Raw genomic sequence first — 20905 nt, forward strand, 5'->3', positions numbered from 1 at the left:
TTAATCTGTTTTTTTCTTTCGAAATCTCTATTCCAAATAATGTGACAGGAATGTCACTCTTAAAATATCTGAGTAGAAAATGAATCCTCAGACAAAGCATTACCAGCTTTTAATAGACTACTATAGCCAAACAAAATATCTTTTTACAAAGAAATACCATTGTTGTTTTTCTTTAATCAACTTTTTAAAAGTTTGTCTAGTAGTTTACATAGAAGTTCTCAGCCCTAGCGGGTTTGCCTCAGTGGATAGAGAGTCGGACTATGGACTGAAGAGTCCTGGGTTCCTTCCCACCAAGGGCACATGCCAGGGTTTCAGGCTAGGTCCCCAGTAGGGGGTGTGCAGGAGGCAGCCAATCAATGATTCTCTCTCATCATTGATGTTTCTCTCTCTCTCTCCCTTCCTCTCCGAAATCAATAAAAATATATTTTAAAAAAAGAAATAATTAAAAAAAAAAAGTTCTCAATCTCCCACCTGTCTTGAAGAAGTTGAGGATTTTGGGTCCTTCCTCAGGCTCATAAGACCTGCCCAACCAATTAAGGGGAATGGGGACAGAGGATAGTACTACCTTTTTTAAAAAAATTAACTGTTGTAGTTGGTTTATTTCTAAGTTGAACCCATTAACAACAGATATAAAGTATTATAAAATATTAGTTTTGAGCTATTTGAAGTGATTATTTTTTTTTAAATATATGTTTATTGATTTCTGAGAGGAAGAAGAGAGAAACATCAACAATGAAAGGGAATCATTCATCAGCTGCCTCCTGCATGCCCCCTACCAGGGATGGAGCCTGCAACCCAGGCATGTGCCCTGATCGGTTTGCAATCAAACTGTGCCCTTCTGGTTCATAGGTTCATACTCAACCCATGAGCCACATGGGCTGGGCTGAAGTAATTTTTTTTAAAATATATTTTTATTGATTTCAGAGAGGAAGGGAGAGGGAGATAGAGATAGAAATATCAATATCAATGATGAGAGAGAATCATTGATTGACTGCCTCCTGCACACCCCCTACTGGAGATGGAGCCCGCCTGTGTCCTTGACTGAAATTGAACCGGGGACCCTCCAGTCTGCAGGCTGACGCTCTATCCACTGAGCCAAACCAGCTAGGGCTGAAGTAATTCCTTATGGCAGTGGTTCTCAACCTTCCTAATGCCGCGACCCTTTAATACAGTTCCTCATGTTGTGGTGACCCCCAATTTCATTGTTACAAATTGAACATATTTAAGCATAGTGATTAATCACAAAAACAGTATGTAATTATATATGTGTTTTCCGATGGTCTTAGGCGACCCCTGTGAAAGGGTCATTCGACCCCCAAAGGGGTCGCGACCCACAGGTTGAGAACCGCTGCTTTATGGTGTCTTGTATTTAAACTAAATGGTTTAAAAAACATACTGTGACTCTCTCAAACATTTGTTAAAATCTTTACTTTGCCATCATTCAACTTTGTAGGATTGAGACCCCAAAATAAAATTATCAGTCTTTTTTTTAAAAAAAATATTTTTTATTGATTTTTTACAGAAAAGAAGGGAGAGGGATAGAGAGTTAGAAACATCGATCAGCTGCCTCCTGCACACCCCCCACTGGGGATGTGCCCGCAACCAAGGTACATGCCCTTGACCGGAATCGAACCCAGGACCCTTCAGTCCACAGGCTGACGCTCTATCCACTGAGCCAAACCGGCCAGGGCTATCAGTCTTTTTTTTTTTTTTTTTTTTTAAAGCATGTCATTTTATTGGAACTACATTTTTTAAAAATATATATATATATTATTGATTTTTTACAGAGAGGAAGGGAGAGGGATAGAGAGTTAGAAACATCCATGAGAGAGAAACACTGATCAGCTGCTTCCTGCATACCCCCTACTGGGGATGTGCCCGCAACCAAGGTACATGCCCTTGACTGGAATCGAACCTGGGACCATTCAGTCCTCAGGCCGACACTCTATCCACTGAGCCAAACCAGTCAGGGCTTTCTATTGATTTTTAGGGAGAGTGGAAGAGAGAGGGAAAGACAGAAACATCGATGTGGGAGCCGTTGGTCCAAAGGCTAAGCTCTACTGAGCCAACCAGCTAGGGCTAAAATTATCAGTCTTTAGCCTCCAAAATAATTTGTAATAGCATATTGTTAATTTCTGTAAGTTAAGGAAGAGTAACTGATGATGGCCTTTGTTAAGTGTTGATTTCCTAACCACTGTAACTTGGCAACTGGGTCCCCCCCCCCCCCCCCCACTTAGTTAGACTTTAACTAGAAGGCAGTAGAAACTGGAATTGACAAATCTGTAGAGTGCAGACCAGTATGTACTGTATTGTTAATTAAGATTCTTCTGTTTAATTGTATTTTCTAGTTTTAAAATCTAGAAGCAATATTATTTTGGGGTCTTAAAAAGTTAGTGATCGCCACTTTTCAGGAAAAAAATACCTTTGTAATATCAACTGTTTAGAATCAACCTAGCTCTTAAAAGCTTTTAGATCATATTTTATCTGACTTATTACATTGAAAATTGTTGTATTTAGTTTATTTTGCTATGGAAATATAAGTTTGTTGTTGTAAACTATTTACTGTGTAGATTGGCAATGATAGGTTTTATTTATTTAGTTATTAATATATTTTTATTGATTTCAAAGAGGGAGAGCCCTAACCAGTTTGGCTCAGTGGATAGAGCATCTGCCTGCAGACTGAAAGGTCCCAGGTTCAACTCCGGTCAAGGGCATGTACCTTGGTTGCAGGCGTATCCCCAGTAGAAGGTGTGCAGGAAGCAGCTGATCGATTTTTCTCTCTCATCGATGTTTCTAACTATCCCTCTCCCTCTCTGTAAAAAATCAAAATATATTTTAAAAAAACAACTTATTTTCTTTAAAAGAAAAAAAAAAAGATGGTGAGAGATAGAAACATCAGTGATAAGAGAGAATCACTGATTGCTGTCTCTTGAAAGGCCCCCTACTGGGGATCGAGCCTGCAACCAGGCATGTGCCCTGACCTGCATTTGAACCATGACCTCATGGTTCATAGGTCAACACTCAACCACTGAACCATGCCGGCCATGTGGCAGTGACAGATTTTTTTTAATATATTTTTTATTGATTTTTTACAGAGAAGAAGGGAGAGGGATAGAGAGTTAGAAACATCAATGAGAGAGATCCATCAGCTGCCTCCTGCACGCCCCCCAGTGGGGATGTGCCCGCAACCAAGGTACATGCCCTTGACCGGAATCGAACCTGGGACCCTTCAGTCCGCAGGCCGACGCTCTATCCACTGAGCCAAACCGGTTTGGCTGTGACAGATTTTATATTGAAGCTAACTTACCCACTTTCCAAGTACATTTATTTTAAAGCTTACCTTGAGCAATACGTCCTTCCCTGTTGTATTCCAAAACCAAATAAAATGTGCTGCCATGGGTTTTCTGTGCAATAGTTGATCTTCACATGTAGCCATACTTTAATGCTAAACAGTGTTTATGTCAGGGCCCTTTCCAATTCAGTATGTTTATTTTGTGTACTGAAAGGATCTAAGTTACACATAAGCGTGTTTTTTTTTTATTAATATTTAATTTCAGCATCTAGTTCTTCAAATATCAGTTCATGCAGCGCTATTAGTATGAGGGGCTATTCCAAATAGGATTGCAACCCTATTCAGGAACCCAACATTTCTAAAAGAAGGCTTATTTTTTTCCAGGAATAATAATTTTTCAGGTGGTCCTTTTCCAAATAAATAACCATGTCTCTGCAGTTCGGTTTTATTATCTAAACTGCTACTTCTGTTAAAACCTGCGGCACTTCTTGACATAAGGTAATGGAGCTCTGAGGCTCTAAAATTTGTAATGGGGACAGTTAGAGATTGATCTTGAGTCTTATTTGTATGAAGAAAAATTATGTTATCTGCTTTGGGGATGTATGCACAAAGTAGGAATGTGGGAAAGTCATAGAGTTGCTTAAAAAAAGGGACTAAGTTTTGGGGGTATGTTTTAAGAACTTAGCTTTTACCCTTCTATTTTAGAATGAGAATTACCAAATAAAGAACTAGGTTCACAAACATTCTTTGTTCCCCAATGGTGTCTTTGTACGTTTTTGTTATTGTTTTTTATGGTATTGCTAGGCCAAGAGGAATAACCTCGCAATTCATTGGGTAATTGGGTCTAAACAACTTAAGTATTTTGTCTTAGCAGCCTAGAAGCTCTTTGAAAAGCCAATACATGTGAGTTGAAAGAAAAATGGAGGTTCTTGTATAACCACAGTTACTGATGGAATGGAATGCCTTTTGGGTACTATATAATGAGATTGGATATTTACATCAGTGCCTGTTACCCATTGATTTTTTTTTGTGTGTGTGTGGGTACTTTTTTTTAATATAGCAATACCAAAAATTCAGCTTTGCAAAGATGCCACCTAATGGAGAGACATGTAGCGCAATTTACTGTTTAAAATGAACCACTTAGTGTTTTTTTCTTTTCCCAATTACAGTTTACAGTCAATATTATCTTGTACTAGAGACCCGAGGGGGAGAGGGGTCCTCTCAGCCCGGCCTGTGCCCTCACATTCCAGGACCCTTGCTCCTTACTGCCTGCCTGCTCACTCACTGCTCAGCTCACTGCTCCTTAGTGCTGCTGCTGCTGCTGTGGAGGCGGGAAAGGTTCCTGCCATCGCTGCTGTGCTCACTAGCGGTGAGCCCAGCTTCTGGCTGAGTGGCGCTCTCCCTGTGGGAGTGCACTGTCTACCTGAGCGTCTGCCCCCTGGTTGTCAGTGCGCCATCATAGTGACCCATCGTACCACTGATTGGTCCGCTATTTGGTCGATTTGCATATTAGGCTTTTATTATATAGGATTAATTTAAGGTGTATAGCATAGTGGTTAGATGATCATATACAAATGTTCTCGATACTTCATTACTTTATAAAATGTTCTTGATTTTTTCAGTACCCACTTGGTATCATACATAGTTATTATGATATTATTGACTATACTCCATATTCCCCTTGCTGTACTTTTTACATGCCCATACTACCAATTTGTTTTTTTGTTTTAACATATTTTTACTGATTTCAGAGAGGAATGGAGAGAGAGAGATAGGAACATCAGTGATGAGAGAGAATCATTAATCGGCTGCCTCTTGAACAGCCCCCCTACTGGGGATCAAGCACGCAACCCAGGCATGTGCTCTGACCAGGAATCAAACCATGACCTCCTGGTTTGTAGGTGGACGCTCAACCACTGAGCAGGCCTTCTTCCTGATTCATTGCTTCTTACTGTATCCTCATAGCAATGGAAAGGGGCTAGGGCTAGAGATCTCTTCTGTATGATTTTTTTTTTTTTTTTTTTTTTTTTTTAGAGCAAAGAACCAAATTTAATACAGGCAGTCCTCGGGTTACGTTGGATTCGACATACGTCATTTCCTGCTTATGTCGTTTCCTGGTTACGTCGCCATCTCCCATTTACAGTATTTATAAAAAAAAATTTCCGTCATTTCGACATATGTACATATGTGCTTTATGTTTTTTATTTATTTACCACAAGTAAAGGTCAGGAATTGTTATCTTTTAAATTTTTTACTGTTTCACTTCATTACTGCTGTGTATGTGCTCCATGTGAGTGACGTAGGTGCTTATGTAGGTGGGTTCCGACTTAATGGCAAAAATCGTGTTACGTTGCGCCATAGGAAGGGATCTCTGATGTAACCCAAGGACCTACTGTATATATGTATGTATGAGAATCTCACATGCAGGAGAGTTTCAGAGGTAGAAAGGGAACATGGATATATAAGGCATAAGGATGAGGTAAGATGCCTTTGGGGCTTCACAAGGTCATTGAAGGATGATAGGATCAGACTTTCAGTAAATGGAATTATGCTCTTCCCTATAGATAGGTCAAAAAGCTATCTCTGATAATCTCTTTTGGGCAAGGCTTCTAATTAATCATCTAGGCCAGTGGTTCTCAACCTTCCTAATGCCGAGACCCTTTAATACAGTTCCTCATGTTGTGGTGACCCCCAATTCATTGTTACAAATTGAACATAATTAAAGCATAGTGATTAATCACAAAAACAATATGTAATTATATATGTGTTTTCCGATGGTCTTAGGCGACCCCTGTGAAAGGGTCGTTCGACCCCCAACGGGGTCGCGATCCACAGGTTGAGAACCGCTGATCTAGGCAGTCAAGCTTCTCCAGAGCTTGCTGCTAAAGTTGCCTTTCATTCAAAACAATCTGCATTCTACTGGAGTCTCTTTTATGAGGTACTAATCCCATAAAGCTCTACCCTCATCACCTAAAGCACCTCCTTTTAAGACAAGTCTAAGGAATTTTAGTCAAAACTATAGAAGAGAATTTAAAGTTATGCAAAATTTAGTTACTTGAATTGACATAGCCCTGGTGTGGAGCTCTGAAGTTTTTGTCAGATGAGCTTGGGATGTCTCTTTTTAGGGTGTTTTTTTGTTTGTGTACTTTTAAGTAGTAGATTATAAGTATGCTGAGGTGAAAAAGATTTTTGCACCTATAAGTGTACTGCTATTAAAATGAATTAACAGACTTGCATAGTAGTTACAAATTTTGCCAATCCTATATAATAAAAGCCTAATATGCTAAGTGTCCGACTGACTGTTCGACCAGTCACTATGACGCGCACTGACCACCAGGGGGCAGACACTCCGACTGGTTGGTCGGACCAATTGGGACTGGGCACCGGCCGGACACGCCCTGGAGCCCTCCCCGGCCCCGATCGTGCACCAGTGCATGAATCTGTGCACAAAACCGCTAATCTACACTAATAAAAGAGAAACATGCAAATTGGTGTCACTCCGCTATGCCCACCAGCCAATCAGGATGCGTATGCAAATTAACCCAACAAAGATGGCGGTAAATTTGCATATGTGGGCAGGGAGCGAAGACTGAAGAGGCTTGGCTTCTCCGCTGCAGCCAGAGTGGAGAAGCCAAGCCTCGCTGCTGCCGGAGTGGAGAAGCCAAGCCTTGCTGCTGTGGCCGGACCAAAGGCCTGGGTCCCAGGTGCCAGAGGAAAACTGGTGCCGCCGGCCAGGGGAAGGAAAGCCTATTGCGCGAATCTTCGTGCAACGGGCCTCTAGTGTTATTATAAAGTTAGATCCGATATAACTTAGGAGCTATGTTTAAAACTAAATCAACCTTTATCTGGGTTAATGGGAGACAAAAGGTGTGATCCTCACTGAAGACAAAAGGATTTCATAAATATTGAATTTCCCTTTCAAATGAGTGGATATATGTTTTATTATCGATTTAGGTTGTGTAGGGGTCCCCCCTTACATTTTTGGTGGTTTAGATCAGGGTCACCTAGTAAATATTAGGCTTTGCAGGCCACAAATATCTCTGCCCTGTTCTTGTTTTTTTTTTTTTTTTTTTAAATATATTTTATTGATCTTTTACAGAGAGGAAGGGAGAGAGATAGAGAGTTAGAAACATTGATGAGAGAGAAACATCAATCAGCTGCCTCCTGCACATCTCCTACTGGGGATGTGCCCGCAACCCAGGTACATGCCCTTGACCGGAATCGAACCTGGGACCTTTCAATCCGCAGGCCGACGCTCTATCCACTGAGCCAAACCGGTTTCGGCCCCTGTTCTTGTTTTTACAACTTTAAAAATATTAAAACCATTTTTGGCTCCTGGGCCAACCCTGGTTTACATCATTTACACTTTTTCCCATGTCTTTTTTAAAAAATGGATTTGCACAAGAGAGAGATCAATGTATTGTTTCACTTATTTATGCATTCATTGGTTCCTTCTTGTATGTGCTGTGACCAGAGATCAAACCCGCAACCTTGGCATGTATGGACGATGCTCTAACCAACTGAGCAACCTGGCCAAGGCCTAATTTTTAAATTTTGTTTTTATTATTAGTAAAATGATTGTATTAGGAAAATTATTGCTTAATTTGCTAAGGCTGCCATAAGGAAGTACCAGAGACTAGGTGACTTAAACAGTTAATTTTTTCACAGTTCTAGAGGGTGTTGGTCTGAGATCAAGGTGTCAGCAAGGTTGGTTTCTTCTGAGACCTTGCTCCTTGCTCCTTGGCTTTCCTTCTTACAGATGACCATTTTATCCTGTTTCCACAGGGTCTTCCCTCTGTAGTTGTGTTTTTAAAAAAAAAAATAATAAAATAAATACACACACACACACACACACACACACATACATATTTTATTGATTTCATAGAGAAAGGGAGAGAGAGATAGAAACATGATAGGTCGACGCTCAACCACTGAACCACGCTGGCCAGGCTGTAATTGTGTCTTAATCTCTTGTAGGGACACCAGTCATTTTGGATTATGGCCTATTCTAAGACCTCATTTTACCTTAATTACCTTCTTATTTTTTAATCCTCACTTGAGGTATGTTTTGGAGAAAGAAACATCAGTTAGTTGCCTTCCATACGCTCCTAGATCCCACAGCCTTTTTTGGTGTATGGGATGACACTACAACCAACTGAGCCACCCAGCCAGGGCTTACTTACCTTTTAAAGATGTATCTCTCCAAATACAGTCACATTCTGAGGGATTGTTGGTTTAGGACTTTAACATATGAATTTGGTGGGGGACACAATTGAGCCCATAACAGTGATAGAACTCTAGATTACTTAATATGATTATGAGGAAAGGAAATAGATTCTTCCCTGGTCCCAATGTCCTTAATGTGAATAGAAACTGAAGAACTTACATACTTGGTTTTTGATATGGCCATTTTAATAACCAGGTCACCATTAGTGTGCTCCTCTTCCATTACTATAGATTCTTAATACACAATTTGACATTTACAAGGTAAGCAATGCCATTTACACTAGCAAAACTAACATCGCCTGTTCATATCCAGATCTCCACAGTTTTATTCATCTTTTTTATGTTTAGTTTATTGAATCAAGATGCAGACCATGCCACAAATTGCATTTGTTTGATAACTCTTAGGTCTCTTAATCTAGAGCATTTCCCTCCTCTTTGTGCCATTGATCTAGAAACATTCTAGATATGTTGCTTCCTTGTGGTATCATTTAACTTGTTCTATTTCCTCATATTTTCTGTAGATGGAAATTAAGTTTACTGCGGAATGTATCATGTTGCATAAAATTAGGAAGTATATGTTTGGTTGTCTCACTTTCAGTGATGCTAAGATCTTTAAGTTCTTTATCAGTTGTTCATATAGTCATTGTTAATTGTTTCATCCAGTGATGATCACTGCCAAATCAGTTTAAGGGTTGCAAAAGTGATTTTCCTCCCCATGTTTTATTCCACACCAAAGTGGAATTCCATAAAGAAGTTTCCTTCATGAACTGGTCCTATTCAGTTATCATGAATAATAAAGGTTCATAAAGCGAAAGGAGGGAAAATGCCTAATTATTTATATTTAATTGCCAATTTATTAAAAAAAATTGGAGCTGTAGCATCTTAAGTCAATATGAACTTCATTTTTATATTCAATGTATTTGAACCAATTTGCAATCGTTCTTTTTTGTTGTTAATCCTCACCCGGGGATATTTTTTCCATTGCTTTGCGGGGGTGGGGGGGTGGGGGGGTAGAAGCTTGGGTGTGAGATGCTTAATTGCCTCCAGCAGATGCCCCAGTTGGGGGAGGGGGGGTGGAAGCAAGCCCAAGACCCTAAAGCAGTGATGGCGAACCTTTTGAGCTCGGCGTGGCAGCGTTTTGAAAAACCCTAACTTAACTCTGGTGCCCTGTCACATATAGAAATTTTTTGATATTTGCAACCATAGTAAAACAAAGACTTATATTTTTGATATTTATTTTATATATTTAAATGCCATTTAACAAAGAAAAATCAACCAAAAACATGAGTTCGCATGTCACCTCTGACACACGTGTCATAGTTTCGATATCACTGCCCTAAAGTGTGAAGTATGATGCTCTAACCACGAAGCAACAGGGCTGCAGTCATTCTGATGCTCATATTTTGTCTTTGGCCACCGTGATAGACCTTAATTGTTGCCTCCGGGTCTGGCTGACATTGTTCTCACTAGCTTCATTTTCATTCAAATACAGATGTCTCAAGGTCATCTGCATTTCCCACTTGAGGTTATTTCTCTGTAGGAATCTTGGTTTCTTTTAGTTGGGGCACTAGGTTGTTCATTGCTCCAGATTGTTATCATTAGTGCTTTTAAAAAATAGGGCTTGCCCTAACCAGTTTGGCTTAATGGATAGAGCGTCGGCCTGCAGATTCAAGGGTCCCAGGTTCAATTCCGGTCAAGGGTATGTACCTTTGTTGCGGGCACATACCCAGTAAGGAGTGTGCAGGAGGCAGCTGATCGATGTTTCTAACTCTCTATCCCTCTCCCTTCCTCTCTATAAAAAATCAATAAAATATATATTAAAAATAGGGCTTATCTGGTTACTTCAATTTGAGAGTCTATAAGCCTAGTCACTTAAAGTTTAATTATTAAATTTGCAAATATTTTCAGTTAATGACAACGTTACCACATATTGAAAATACTGTTGGGGTAAGAAAAACTAGAAATAATGTGTGATCTATTTGTAAAACGAAATTGCTTGTTAGCTATATTAATATACAAACATTAGAAGTTGTGATTCTTGTGTTCACTCCAGCAGCACATATTCTAAAAAAAAAAAGTTGGGAATCCTTAGTCCACAGAAGTTTGGTTAGATACCTTTTTAGAGGCATTTAAAAAGTTCATGTTTTTATTTTGTTTAATTTGCCAATAGATGCCTTAAAAAATAGATTTACCTTTGCGGATCTGCTGGTATTTAGATTTTGGAAACTGCCATCTGTAATTTTTAACCTCTATCATTCAGATCTGATACCAGTGTTCCAGAGTAGAGTGACTAGTCAAGTTTAACAGTAGGGCATGCAGGAGGCAGCCGAACTATGTCTCTCTTGATGGTTCTCTCTCCTCCCTTCCTCTCTATCTAAAAATCAATAAAAACATTTAAATAAAATTTTAACAGTTGTGTAAAAATGTTGATGAGTAGTTGGTTGTAACTTTTATGTATAGAAGGGATTTAAATTACTACTCCGTTGGGTTGGGAATGTCAGAGCTTAGAAATAAAACAATTCCTTTCAGTTGAGTTGATTTATGAGTAGTGTTTGAACATATAACTAGAATTTTAAACTTTTATTTTGAAATAATCTTAGGTTTATAGAAAAGTTGAAGTATTTATCACATATAATCTTTTTTAAAAAATATGTTTATTGATTTCAGAGAGGAAGAGAGAGATATAGAAACATCAATGATGCCCTCGCTCGTTTGGCTCAGTGGACAGAGCGTCAGCCTGTGGACTGAAGGGTCGTCCCAGGTTCGATTCTGGTCAAGGGCACATGCCTAGGTTGCAGGCTTGATCCCCAATAGGGGATGTGCAAGAGGCAGCCAATCAATGATTCTCATCATTGATGTTTCTGTCTCTCTTTCCTTCTCCCTTCCTCTGAAATCAATAAAGATGTATTTTAAAAAAAGGAAACATCAATGATGAGAGAGAATCATTGATTGGCTGTCTCCTGCATGCCCCCTACTGGAGACAGAGCCCGCAACCAGGGCATGTGCCCTTGACCAGAATTGAACCCGGGACCCTTTAGTCCAGCGGTTGCCAACCGGTGGTCCACGGACCCCAAAAGGTTGTCGACCGCTGCTTTAGTTCTCAGGCTGACACTCTATCCACTGAGCAAAACCAGCTAAGGCCACAGGTAATCTTTTTTGACTGTTAATCAGCCATATTTGACTATATATAGCTTCTAGCGGTTTTTTAGCCATACTCTAATTGATGGAAAGAGCTCTAGACAGCTGACTCCATGAAGACAGGGGTAATACTATATTGCAAAGAACAGAAACACATGAAAAGGAAGAAGCAAATATTCCAGGTTGCTTCTAGTATGTATTGGATACATGTATAGATAGTATAAAGGTGAGGCTGTAAATAAATTCTTGTTGTTGTTGTTGTTGTTTATCTTTACCCGAAGACATTTTTTCCAATGACTTTTTGGGAGAGAGGGAAAAACACAAAGAAACATCAGTGTGAGAGAAACACATAGATTGGTTGCCTCTTGCATGAGCCCTGACCAGGGCCCGGGCCAGGGAGGAGCCTGCAACTGAGGTACATGCCTCTGACTAGAATCGAACCCAGGACCCTCTGGTACTCTATCCACTTAGCCAAACCAGCTAGGGCAAGAAGTTTAATTCTTTATCTAGTGTCATTATTTAGAATCATAGGAAGATTTGTTTGTCCAGAAACAAAATGGTTGCTTTATACGGTCAGAAAAAAAGCTGCAGGTGAGAACTTTTTTGAGAATATTGTCATTTCCCTTACTCCCCTCTCCCCCTTTTCATTGATTTGAGAGAGGAAAGGAGAGAGACATCATTGTAAGAGAGAAACATTGGTTGCTTCCCAACTGGGGGTCAAACCCACAAACTGGGTTTGTGCCCTGATGGGAGTAGAACCTGCCACCTTCTGGTATACTGGGCAATGTTCCAACAAACTGAGCCACACCAGCCAAGGCCATTTTTCATTCTTTTAAATTCCTCCCACAGTTCCTAGGATTCACTGTAAGTTATAATGTTGAATACTACATATATCTCAGTTGATGGTGGATTAGTTCTTTCTGATGTTTTATTTCTGTGAATTGAATTTTAGGAGCAGAACCCCAAAGGAGTGGCTTATAAATGTTGACAGGGCTACCTAAATGGTTAACTCTACTGAGCATTGTTTATTTTATTTTTAAATCCCTTCCCCTTTTTTTTTTAAATAAAATCAGTGTCATTGTGCTTTCTTGGAATGTAGCTGTTAGAGTAAAAATGTAGTTTCTGTTAGAAATTGTAATAAACTACCTCAAAATAATCAATGCTCTAATGGAATAGAAAAATTTGTTTCTTATATGCTAAACTTGGGAGGTTATGTAAATATTTAGCTAATGAAGTCCAACTTAACTTTGTCTAATTTTATCTCTGTAGGCAGCCTGCTTCTGCAAAGTGGTACGATCGAAGGGACTATGTCTTCATTGAATTTTGTGTTGAAGACAGTAAAGATGTTAATGTAAATTTTGAAAAATCCAAACTTACATTCAGGTAAATTTCCATTTTACATAATTGGGCAAAACTTATTTTGGGTAATTGAATAACTTTGGCTTGCTTGTTTTGTTTTTTCACTGAGGTTATATTAATCCTTACCTCTTCCAAGAGACTTATTTAAAAAAATTTTTTTCTCCCCACAGTTGTCTTGGAGGAAGTGATAATTTTAAACATTTAAATGAAATTGATCTTTTTCACTGTATTGATCCAAATGTAAGTAGTCTTGATGCTTTAATACTGATTTAAATCATGAGGAAGTGGACATATCTTTTTAGCAAGCACTAATTTCTGTTTTTCTTAATAGTTCAGAGGGCTAACTAGGTATATTTATATTTTGCGATATTTTCCCTTTCTAACCACTTTTCTGTTTTCCCTTCCCAACCACTTTTCTGCATACTCTTTTTTTCTTATTGTCACTGTTAAGACTTGGCTATACTCTTGAGGCTTGTCTTATCTAACTATAGAATTTTTAAAATATATATTATTGATTTCAGAGAGGAAAGAAGAGGGAGAGAGAGAGGATAGAAACATCAATGATACAAGAGAATCATTTATTGGCTGCTTCCTGCACAGCCCATACCGGTGATTGATTCCGGCAATCTGTGCATGTGGCCTGGAATCGAATCGTGACTTACTGGTTCATAGGTCGATGCTCAACCACGCTGGCCGGGCTAACTATGGAAATTTTTAAAAACTCTTCTATGATTATGCTGGGAAGAAAAAAATTGTCCGGTTTTTTTTTTTTTTTTTTTTAATGCGATTGGATAGCTTATGAAGTTTTAAGTAGTTAGGAGATGTTTCTTTCAGAGTTTGGGGAAATGTAGGGAAAGAAACTAGAAAGGAGAGGTGAGGAATGAATGATACTGAAGAGATAAATGGTGTGATAGTGCTTTTGTTTTTGTTTTTAGGATTCCAAGCATAAAAGAACGGACAGATCAATTTTATGTTGTTTACGAAAAGGAGAATCTGGCCAGTCATGGCCAAGATTAACAAAAGAAAGGGCAAAGGTAGGTTTCTTTTTTTTGAAAGTTTCACATTTTTACTTTAAGTAATGAAAGATACATTTGTTTGGTATGGGCATAGTATTTGTTTCAAAGCTAAGTACTATTATAGCCTTGTGTTCTGTGTTTTTCTCTACGTTGAGATATATTAGTTTTAACTTAAAGCCAAATGAGGTCAGAACAAGATCAATCTCTAGTTGATGGAGAGTCTTTGCATTCAAGAGGCAGACTCACATATTTTGGTGCCACTAAACAAAAAATAACCAGGTATAGCATAGTTTCTACCAATGAATTTTTGTTGTTGCTTTAAAAAGTAAGTTTGTTTAACAATTGAAAGGAGTTTCATAAAACTATATTTATGCTAATTCCATGGCTCACTAGTGGGTATGAATCCACAGTTCAAAAAAATGTAGTCTTAAGGCACATGCCAATGAGTGTAAGTTAACCTAATCACAGGATGATGTTTGTATTGATCTATAGCTTAACTGGCTTAGTGTGGACTTCAATAATTGGAAAGACTGGGAAGATGATTCAGATGAAGACATGTCTAATTTTGATCGTTTCTCTGAGGTAAGTTCTTTTAAATGCATTCTTCTGCCCTCCCTTCCAGTATATTTCTATGAAGTCAGTTTAATTGGTTTTAAAGTACCTAGTGGTATTTAAGGCGTGTATTACTTTACCTCGAAGGCCAGTCTGCAATAAAACTAAATGAGATTTTTAACAATAATCATTTAATCCTAAAATTTAACATTCTTTTACAGTTTAAAAAAATTTAGTGTTTAAGTTTTAAAGTTGATGTGTAAAGACAAAAAATAAACCATATAGTCAATCAATGCAGTATAGCTAGTTTTTATTACAACACTGGGACAGATTTTTTTTAGAAGCATGAATACAGTAACTGGCCTGTATTTTGGAGCCATGTAATACAAATGTAAACCTTTAAACACAAGAATCGTGGTGGAATGTGCACGAAGAGTGATGAGTAAGGATATTGTAGTTTGCCAGATCAGGGAAAGGGTTTGAGTAAGCCTGTTTTTTCCAAATATTGCCCTGACCAAAGAAAAGAAGTCAATGATCTGCCTTTAGGTAGAATAGACCTTATCAAGTGTACTGCAGTAAAGGTAATCAGAAAAGAGAACATTAAGCTCTAAGCCAGTGGTTCTCAACCTGTGGGTTGCGACCCCTTTGGCGGTCTAACTAAGACCATCCTTTCACAGGGGTCGCCTAAGACCATCCTGCATATCAGATATTTACATTACGATTCATAACAGTAGCAACATTACAGTTATGAAATAGCAACGAAAATAATTTTATGGTTGGGTCACAACATGAGGAACTGTATTTAAAGGGCCAGAAGGTTGAGAACCACTGCTCTAAGCTGAAGGTAGGCCCATGAAATCCATTTCTCATTGCAATTAGAAAATTTAATTCACTACATTCTGTTTACATTTCTTTTTGAAAACTAAGAGTTAAAAGGAGTACATTTTCAGCTTCGTGTATGCAACTGTTTATTAAACATTCCTCCTTACATAGCTCTGACACCTTAATTTCAAGAGGAAAGGAAGGATACTTGTGACTTTCCTCAACTATATTATTTCTTACCTGAAGTAATTGGTGCCACTATTTACCCAGCTGTGCAAGTCACAACTTCTTAACACTGTTATCTTTCACTGCCTCTCTATCCAATATGTTAACTGCATCTTTGTTCTTTTGTTTTACCTCCTAAATAGCTCTTGAATATATTCAATTCTGTTTCTATTGTCATCATATCCTCAGCACCACACATTGTACTTGGCACATATTGAGCATTTTTTCTGCTCTCAAAAACTTTTAACTAAGGTGTTGAACATTGCCTTTAGACATAGGGAAACTTTGCTAGTTACTCATATTATTCAAGACTAGATTGCCCAGACTTTCTATACTGAGAGATTTGACTTAAGTATTTAACTCTAAAGTCCAAGGTAGCATATATATTTGAAGTCTTTGATTTTTGTTTACAAAGTTATAATGGTTGTGTAAATATTTAAAATTTTAAAAGTTTAAATATTACAGAAAAGTTGTAACTTGGGGAGATAAGTCCATCCCCATCAGACAATAGTTCTATCTTTGGCTATTTGTACCTCTTTCAATAACACACTACTTGATTTATGATTGGAAACAGATAAAGATGGGAAATTAGTACTTCATGTAAGCATGTTTTGTTGTTAGCTCCATTTTATTATAAGTATATGAAGGTATATATATATATAAGGTTATTTTCTTGTATATATAATTGATATAAAGTCTTTTAAGAATTATGTTTGTATTTAACTTAGTTACTATTTGACCTTTGATTCCATTTTCAGGCCTTTAATACAAACTAAGCATCCTGAAAGACTTTATTTTAAATCATTTATTGGTTCTTCACAGTATTTAAAACTGTAACGAGAATACCATAATACATATGTCAGTCAGCTTAGGATACAAAACTTTACAACTACAAATGAATCCCATTCTTATCCATCAGTGGTAACTGCTATTTAGGATTTGGGTGTTTAATTTCTGTATCATATATACATATCTTGCTGGATGAATTTTAATAACTTCACCTTCCTGCAATGAGAATTTAGATTTAACTTCCCTACAAGTTTTTAGGATTTTATATACAATTACCTATAATCTTTCCAGAAAGGAAGGTACTTAAATGTTTTTTTGCTTTTTTTGTTGGTGGAAATCTATGGCAGACTTAAGGTTTATTCTGGAGCGTGCCACCTAATAATTAGGGCTTTTTTTTTTTAAGATATTTCATTGATTTCTTACAGAGAGGAAGGGAGAGGGATAGAGAGTTAGAAACATCCATGAGAGAGAAACATCCATCAGCTGCCTCCTGCACACCCCCTCCTGGGGATGTGCCCGCAACCAAGGTACATGCCCTTGACTGGAATCGAACCCGGGAACCTTCAGTCGGGAGGCCAACGCTCTATCCACTCAGCCAAACTAGCTAGGGCAATTAGGGCTTAATTTAACATCATTTTTAAAACTAATTTTTACTTCAAATAGATGATGAACAACATGGGTGGTGATGAGGATGTAGATTTACCGGAAGTAGATGGAGCAGATGATGTAAGTCTATAAATTCTTTTCTTTATTTACTTAAATAGTAAGAAACAATGTATTTATAAGTTGTTTGATATATAGTCAAGATTTTTTTGTGTGCTACTTTTTGATGTTTGTTTTTTTGTTTTGTTTTAAATATATTTTTATTGATTTCATAGAGGAAGTGAGAAGGAGAGAGAGAGAGAAACATCAATGATGATAGAGAACCATTAATCGGCTGCCTTCTGCACACCCCGCACTGGGGATCGAGCCCACAACCTGGGCATGTGCCCCTGACTGGAATCGAATCTGGGACCCTTCAGTCCACAGGCCAACGCTCTATCCACTGAGCAAAACCAGCTAGGACTTTGTTTTTAATATAGGGTAAAGCAGTTTTTAAAATGTGCCCAGTTTTGAAGGAAGATTACCTACTAGGGAACTGGTGTCTAATGGGCCATTCTTAAAGAGACTAGATTTCAAAAGAATCAATGCATGGAGACATCATATGCCTTATTCAATTAAGAGTTAGTTTAGGGATTATTTTTACAAAGTTAAACAGGTTTTATAAAAGTGAATTGGTCAGAGATTAAGTAAACATATGGACATTGTGAATCTGTAAGAGGATATACTGGGTTACTCTTCTCAACATTCCCCTCCTCTGGCATTCTGTTAACATCGTTAAGAAATTTGTTCAATGCAGTTAGGAAAATACTTACTTAGACAATTCACCAGCTACGATTAGACTTTATTGTCTTCTATCAGTCCAGTGGTCTTTGTATTGAGCCATTTTCTTTCATTGAATGTCAAGAGAGAAGAGAAACCATTTTATACCAAGATTCAGCCTGGTTGACAGGGATTGAAAGGATGGACTCAATTCCTACCAAAAGACACACATCTTCCTCAGCTGTCCATCTGTAAACCCATTCTTAAGTCAGTTGATTAAATTAATAAGCTTGATTTAACCACCTATCTTTGCTACGTGAGTGAAAACTACAGTGCTTCAGCTTTTTAAGGCAAACTTTTCAGTTAGCAAAGGAATGTTTGATCAGCTTGGTAACTTTTTTCTTTATTTCCCCTCTGCAGGATTCACAAGACAGTGATGATGAAAGTAAGTGTCTTTGTAAAAATGTTTTGCACAGTAATATTTCACATTAAAGACCACAACTATTAAAATAAAGAAATTGACTTCTTTATAATTCTTAGAAAAATAATTATTATTTCTTTATGGCCTCTAATAAATAGCCAAAGCAGAAATTTGAATGAATTGAGATTCAAATTCAAAAAGTAGGCAACTATTTAACTCTCTCTGGCTGCTTTCCCTATAAGACTTTGATGTTGATGGATTACTTCTTTGTACTTCATACTAATCTTGTTAAAATCCTTTCAGAAATGCCAGATCTGGAATAAGGAATGTTGTCGTCCCTGGATTTTGAGAAAGAAAAATAACTTCTCTGCAAGATTTCATAATTGAGAGAATTCCTGAGTTGATAGCTCTAAAGGCAGATGCTGCATTTGCCTCCTTTAACCCATTTTTCAACCTGTTTGTTTTCTTAAAGGCTTCACTAAGGGTTGATATGTACCATTGTATGGGGCAATTTTAAGTCAGCTAAGGCAATAACCTTATGCATGAACATTTCCCAGACTTCCATGATGCTGTTGAGGTCCTAGACAATTGATACAGCAGTTGTGATAAATAAAAACATTTCACCTAAGTCTCCTTTACTTCATAACATAGATACTGACATGATAGGAAGCTCTTGGATTATGGAAAGATAACTAAGTTTTAGATTTTAGAACATGGACTCAACCTGGCTGAAACAAATGGATTGATACCTTAAACTGGTAACCTGTTGTTCCTCTGGTATATTCTTCAGGATTGTTCCACTAAAGTTTTATTTTTCAAAAAATTTACTTCACATTATTGTACATAAGTGATCACTTGTCAGTGTTCCAAATGTATTTTAGCTAAAACTAGTGAATGCCCTAACTTAGATGGTTTTTGAAGCCTGTACATTTGGTATTGTTTGACCCTTAAACTTTTACATCTCTTAGCATGGAGGACAAAGAAAGGCTGTACATTGTTGCTTGAGAGTCTGTACATTTAGACCAAATTTGTATTTGCACTGTCAGTGGCAAATGAGTGAAAAAATGGTATTAATACACTATTGGGTTTTTTTATTTCTTTTTTTTTTTTTTTTGATCCAGCTTGTACCAGGGCTGAAAACCTCAATTTATGTTCATGACAGTGGGATTTTTTTTAATGTCTACATTCTTTCTAATAAACTGTTGGAAGACTTCTTGGTTGTCCTTTTAAGTGTCTGGTTTACTGTAATTTTATGTATTACTATTTACTGGAATGGAGTTATTTTTACTTGAGGAAGAATTTGGGGATATTTCTCTGTTTGGAAAAAAAAAGGCTTGCTATATAATGTCACAGGAAACCTTTTAAAAGTGGATCTGTAATAGCAAATTGTAGATGCACTTTTCAGTAGTTGGAAAAGAAAGTGTTGTGATTTGATTGAAATAAAACTAAATGTGTTGTCCTCCTAAATCTTTGAGCTTCTGCATTTTGGCAGTTTTTTATTCCCTTCAGCTTCTGTGTATTTGTCATAGCATAGAAATGCTTCATATTTCAGTACTTCCTTGTATCATACCTGTGTTGCAGGAAATGTTAAGTGCTGGGGATACAAAGATTAATCTTTCAGGTGATTGTTGTGTTCAGAGCTCACAGGCTAGGTCGGGGGGACAAATATTGGACAAAAACTTGGTAGATTGGAAGTGCAGTAATAGATATAGATATGTCATAAAACAACCTACTTTTCTTCCCCTGTTATGGCTGTTCAAAATGATATTCAACACCATATTCTTGAAAGGCTACAATGAGAAAAATTTTCCTACATTTTAGGAGCCCTTGACATTCAACTCTGTTATGTTACAGGAGTAATTTGGGTTCTGATTCTACTAAGGGATTGCAATTTCCTCAGAGCCATAGGTTTTTCCGAATTGGGAGGTATGTTTGAAATTTTAACATGGTTTTCTTGCTTTGGAGCATGCCAACATTATCAGTATAACTGATAAGTTGTGCAGTTCTTAGCTTCAGGGGAGGACTTAATAAAACCCCCAAATCCTATTTTTAGTTTGATTCTCTTGAAAAACTATTTTTGAGGGTTGAGGATCAAACCATTTTTTATTGAGCTTCAGGGAAGGATTGAAAGGCTAGGATGACAATGAGGTCCGAGATCCTCAGCCAGCTGGGATCTCCCCAGTTTTATAATTGCCAAAAATGGAAAACTGTTTTTGTGTGTCAGATATGGAAGTTAAAGAGTTTTATTAAGGATTCATTGGCTTTCTGCCAGCCACTAGGCTATATAGCATTAAAGTATAGCTTGATGGATTTCTGATTCCATCTGTCTTTAAAGGTTCTTTAATTTTAAAAATCTGTGTTAAAACGTTTGAATGGTTTTAAGTTTGAATGATAACATCTATTATATTGTTTGTACATTTTGATATGCAGTGATAAAAGTGCTATATTCAACTTCCTAAGCTGTTAAGTTACCTTCAAGGAAGGGGGAAAACAATTAGTTGCTACAGTAGCACAAAGATTTTATTTACCAACTTAGTTTTTGGGCTAGTTTTAATTTCTGTTTAGCAGGAATCCTTTTGACAAGAAACAAGTGATAATGAACTGACCTTATATGCCAAAATCAAACAAAGCTGTTACCCATGCCTCACCCAGCATTGGACCAGGCTTGAGATCATAGGCTGGGATGGAGAGAGGAGGCAGGTA

At 37.6% G+C, this 20905-nt stretch overlaps 1 protein-coding gene across 3 annotated transcripts in view; it reads left to right on the top strand.

Annotated features, from left to right (window-relative positions):
* Positions 1-19669, top strand: part of PTGES3 (prostaglandin E synthase 3) — a 21426-nt gene extending 1757 nt beyond the window's left edge. Inside the window, exons 2-9 of one of the 3 annotated variants that reach the window (XR_001349219.2) lie at positions 12926-13039; positions 13186-13255; positions 13951-14049; positions 14524-14613; positions 17083-17145; positions 17927-18097; positions 18202-18226; positions 18506-19669. Coding sequence is in view for 1 of the 3 variants with exons in the window: in XM_006093616.3 (XP_006093678.1) it covers positions 12926-13039; positions 13186-13255; positions 13951-14049; positions 14524-14613; positions 17083-17145; positions 18202-18226; positions 18506-18525 (481 nt within the window). In the remaining 2 variants the exon portion in view is untranslated. The remainder of the gene's footprint in view (positions 1-12925; positions 13040-13185; positions 13256-13950; positions 14050-14523; positions 14614-17082; positions 17146-17926; positions 18098-18201; positions 18227-18505) is intronic. The other 2 variants (XR_002830473.1, XM_006093616.3) reach the window with 2 other exon arrangements.
* The last annotated feature ends 1236 nt before the right edge of the window (positions 19670-20905 follow it).

Source organism: Myotis lucifugus, unplaced genomic scaffold (assembly GCF_000147115.1).
Source record: "Myotis lucifugus unplaced genomic scaffold, Myoluc2.0 scaffold_119, whole genome shotgun sequence".
Taxonomy (NCBI): Eukaryota; Metazoa; Chordata; class Mammalia; order Chiroptera; family Vespertilionidae; genus Myotis; species Myotis lucifugus.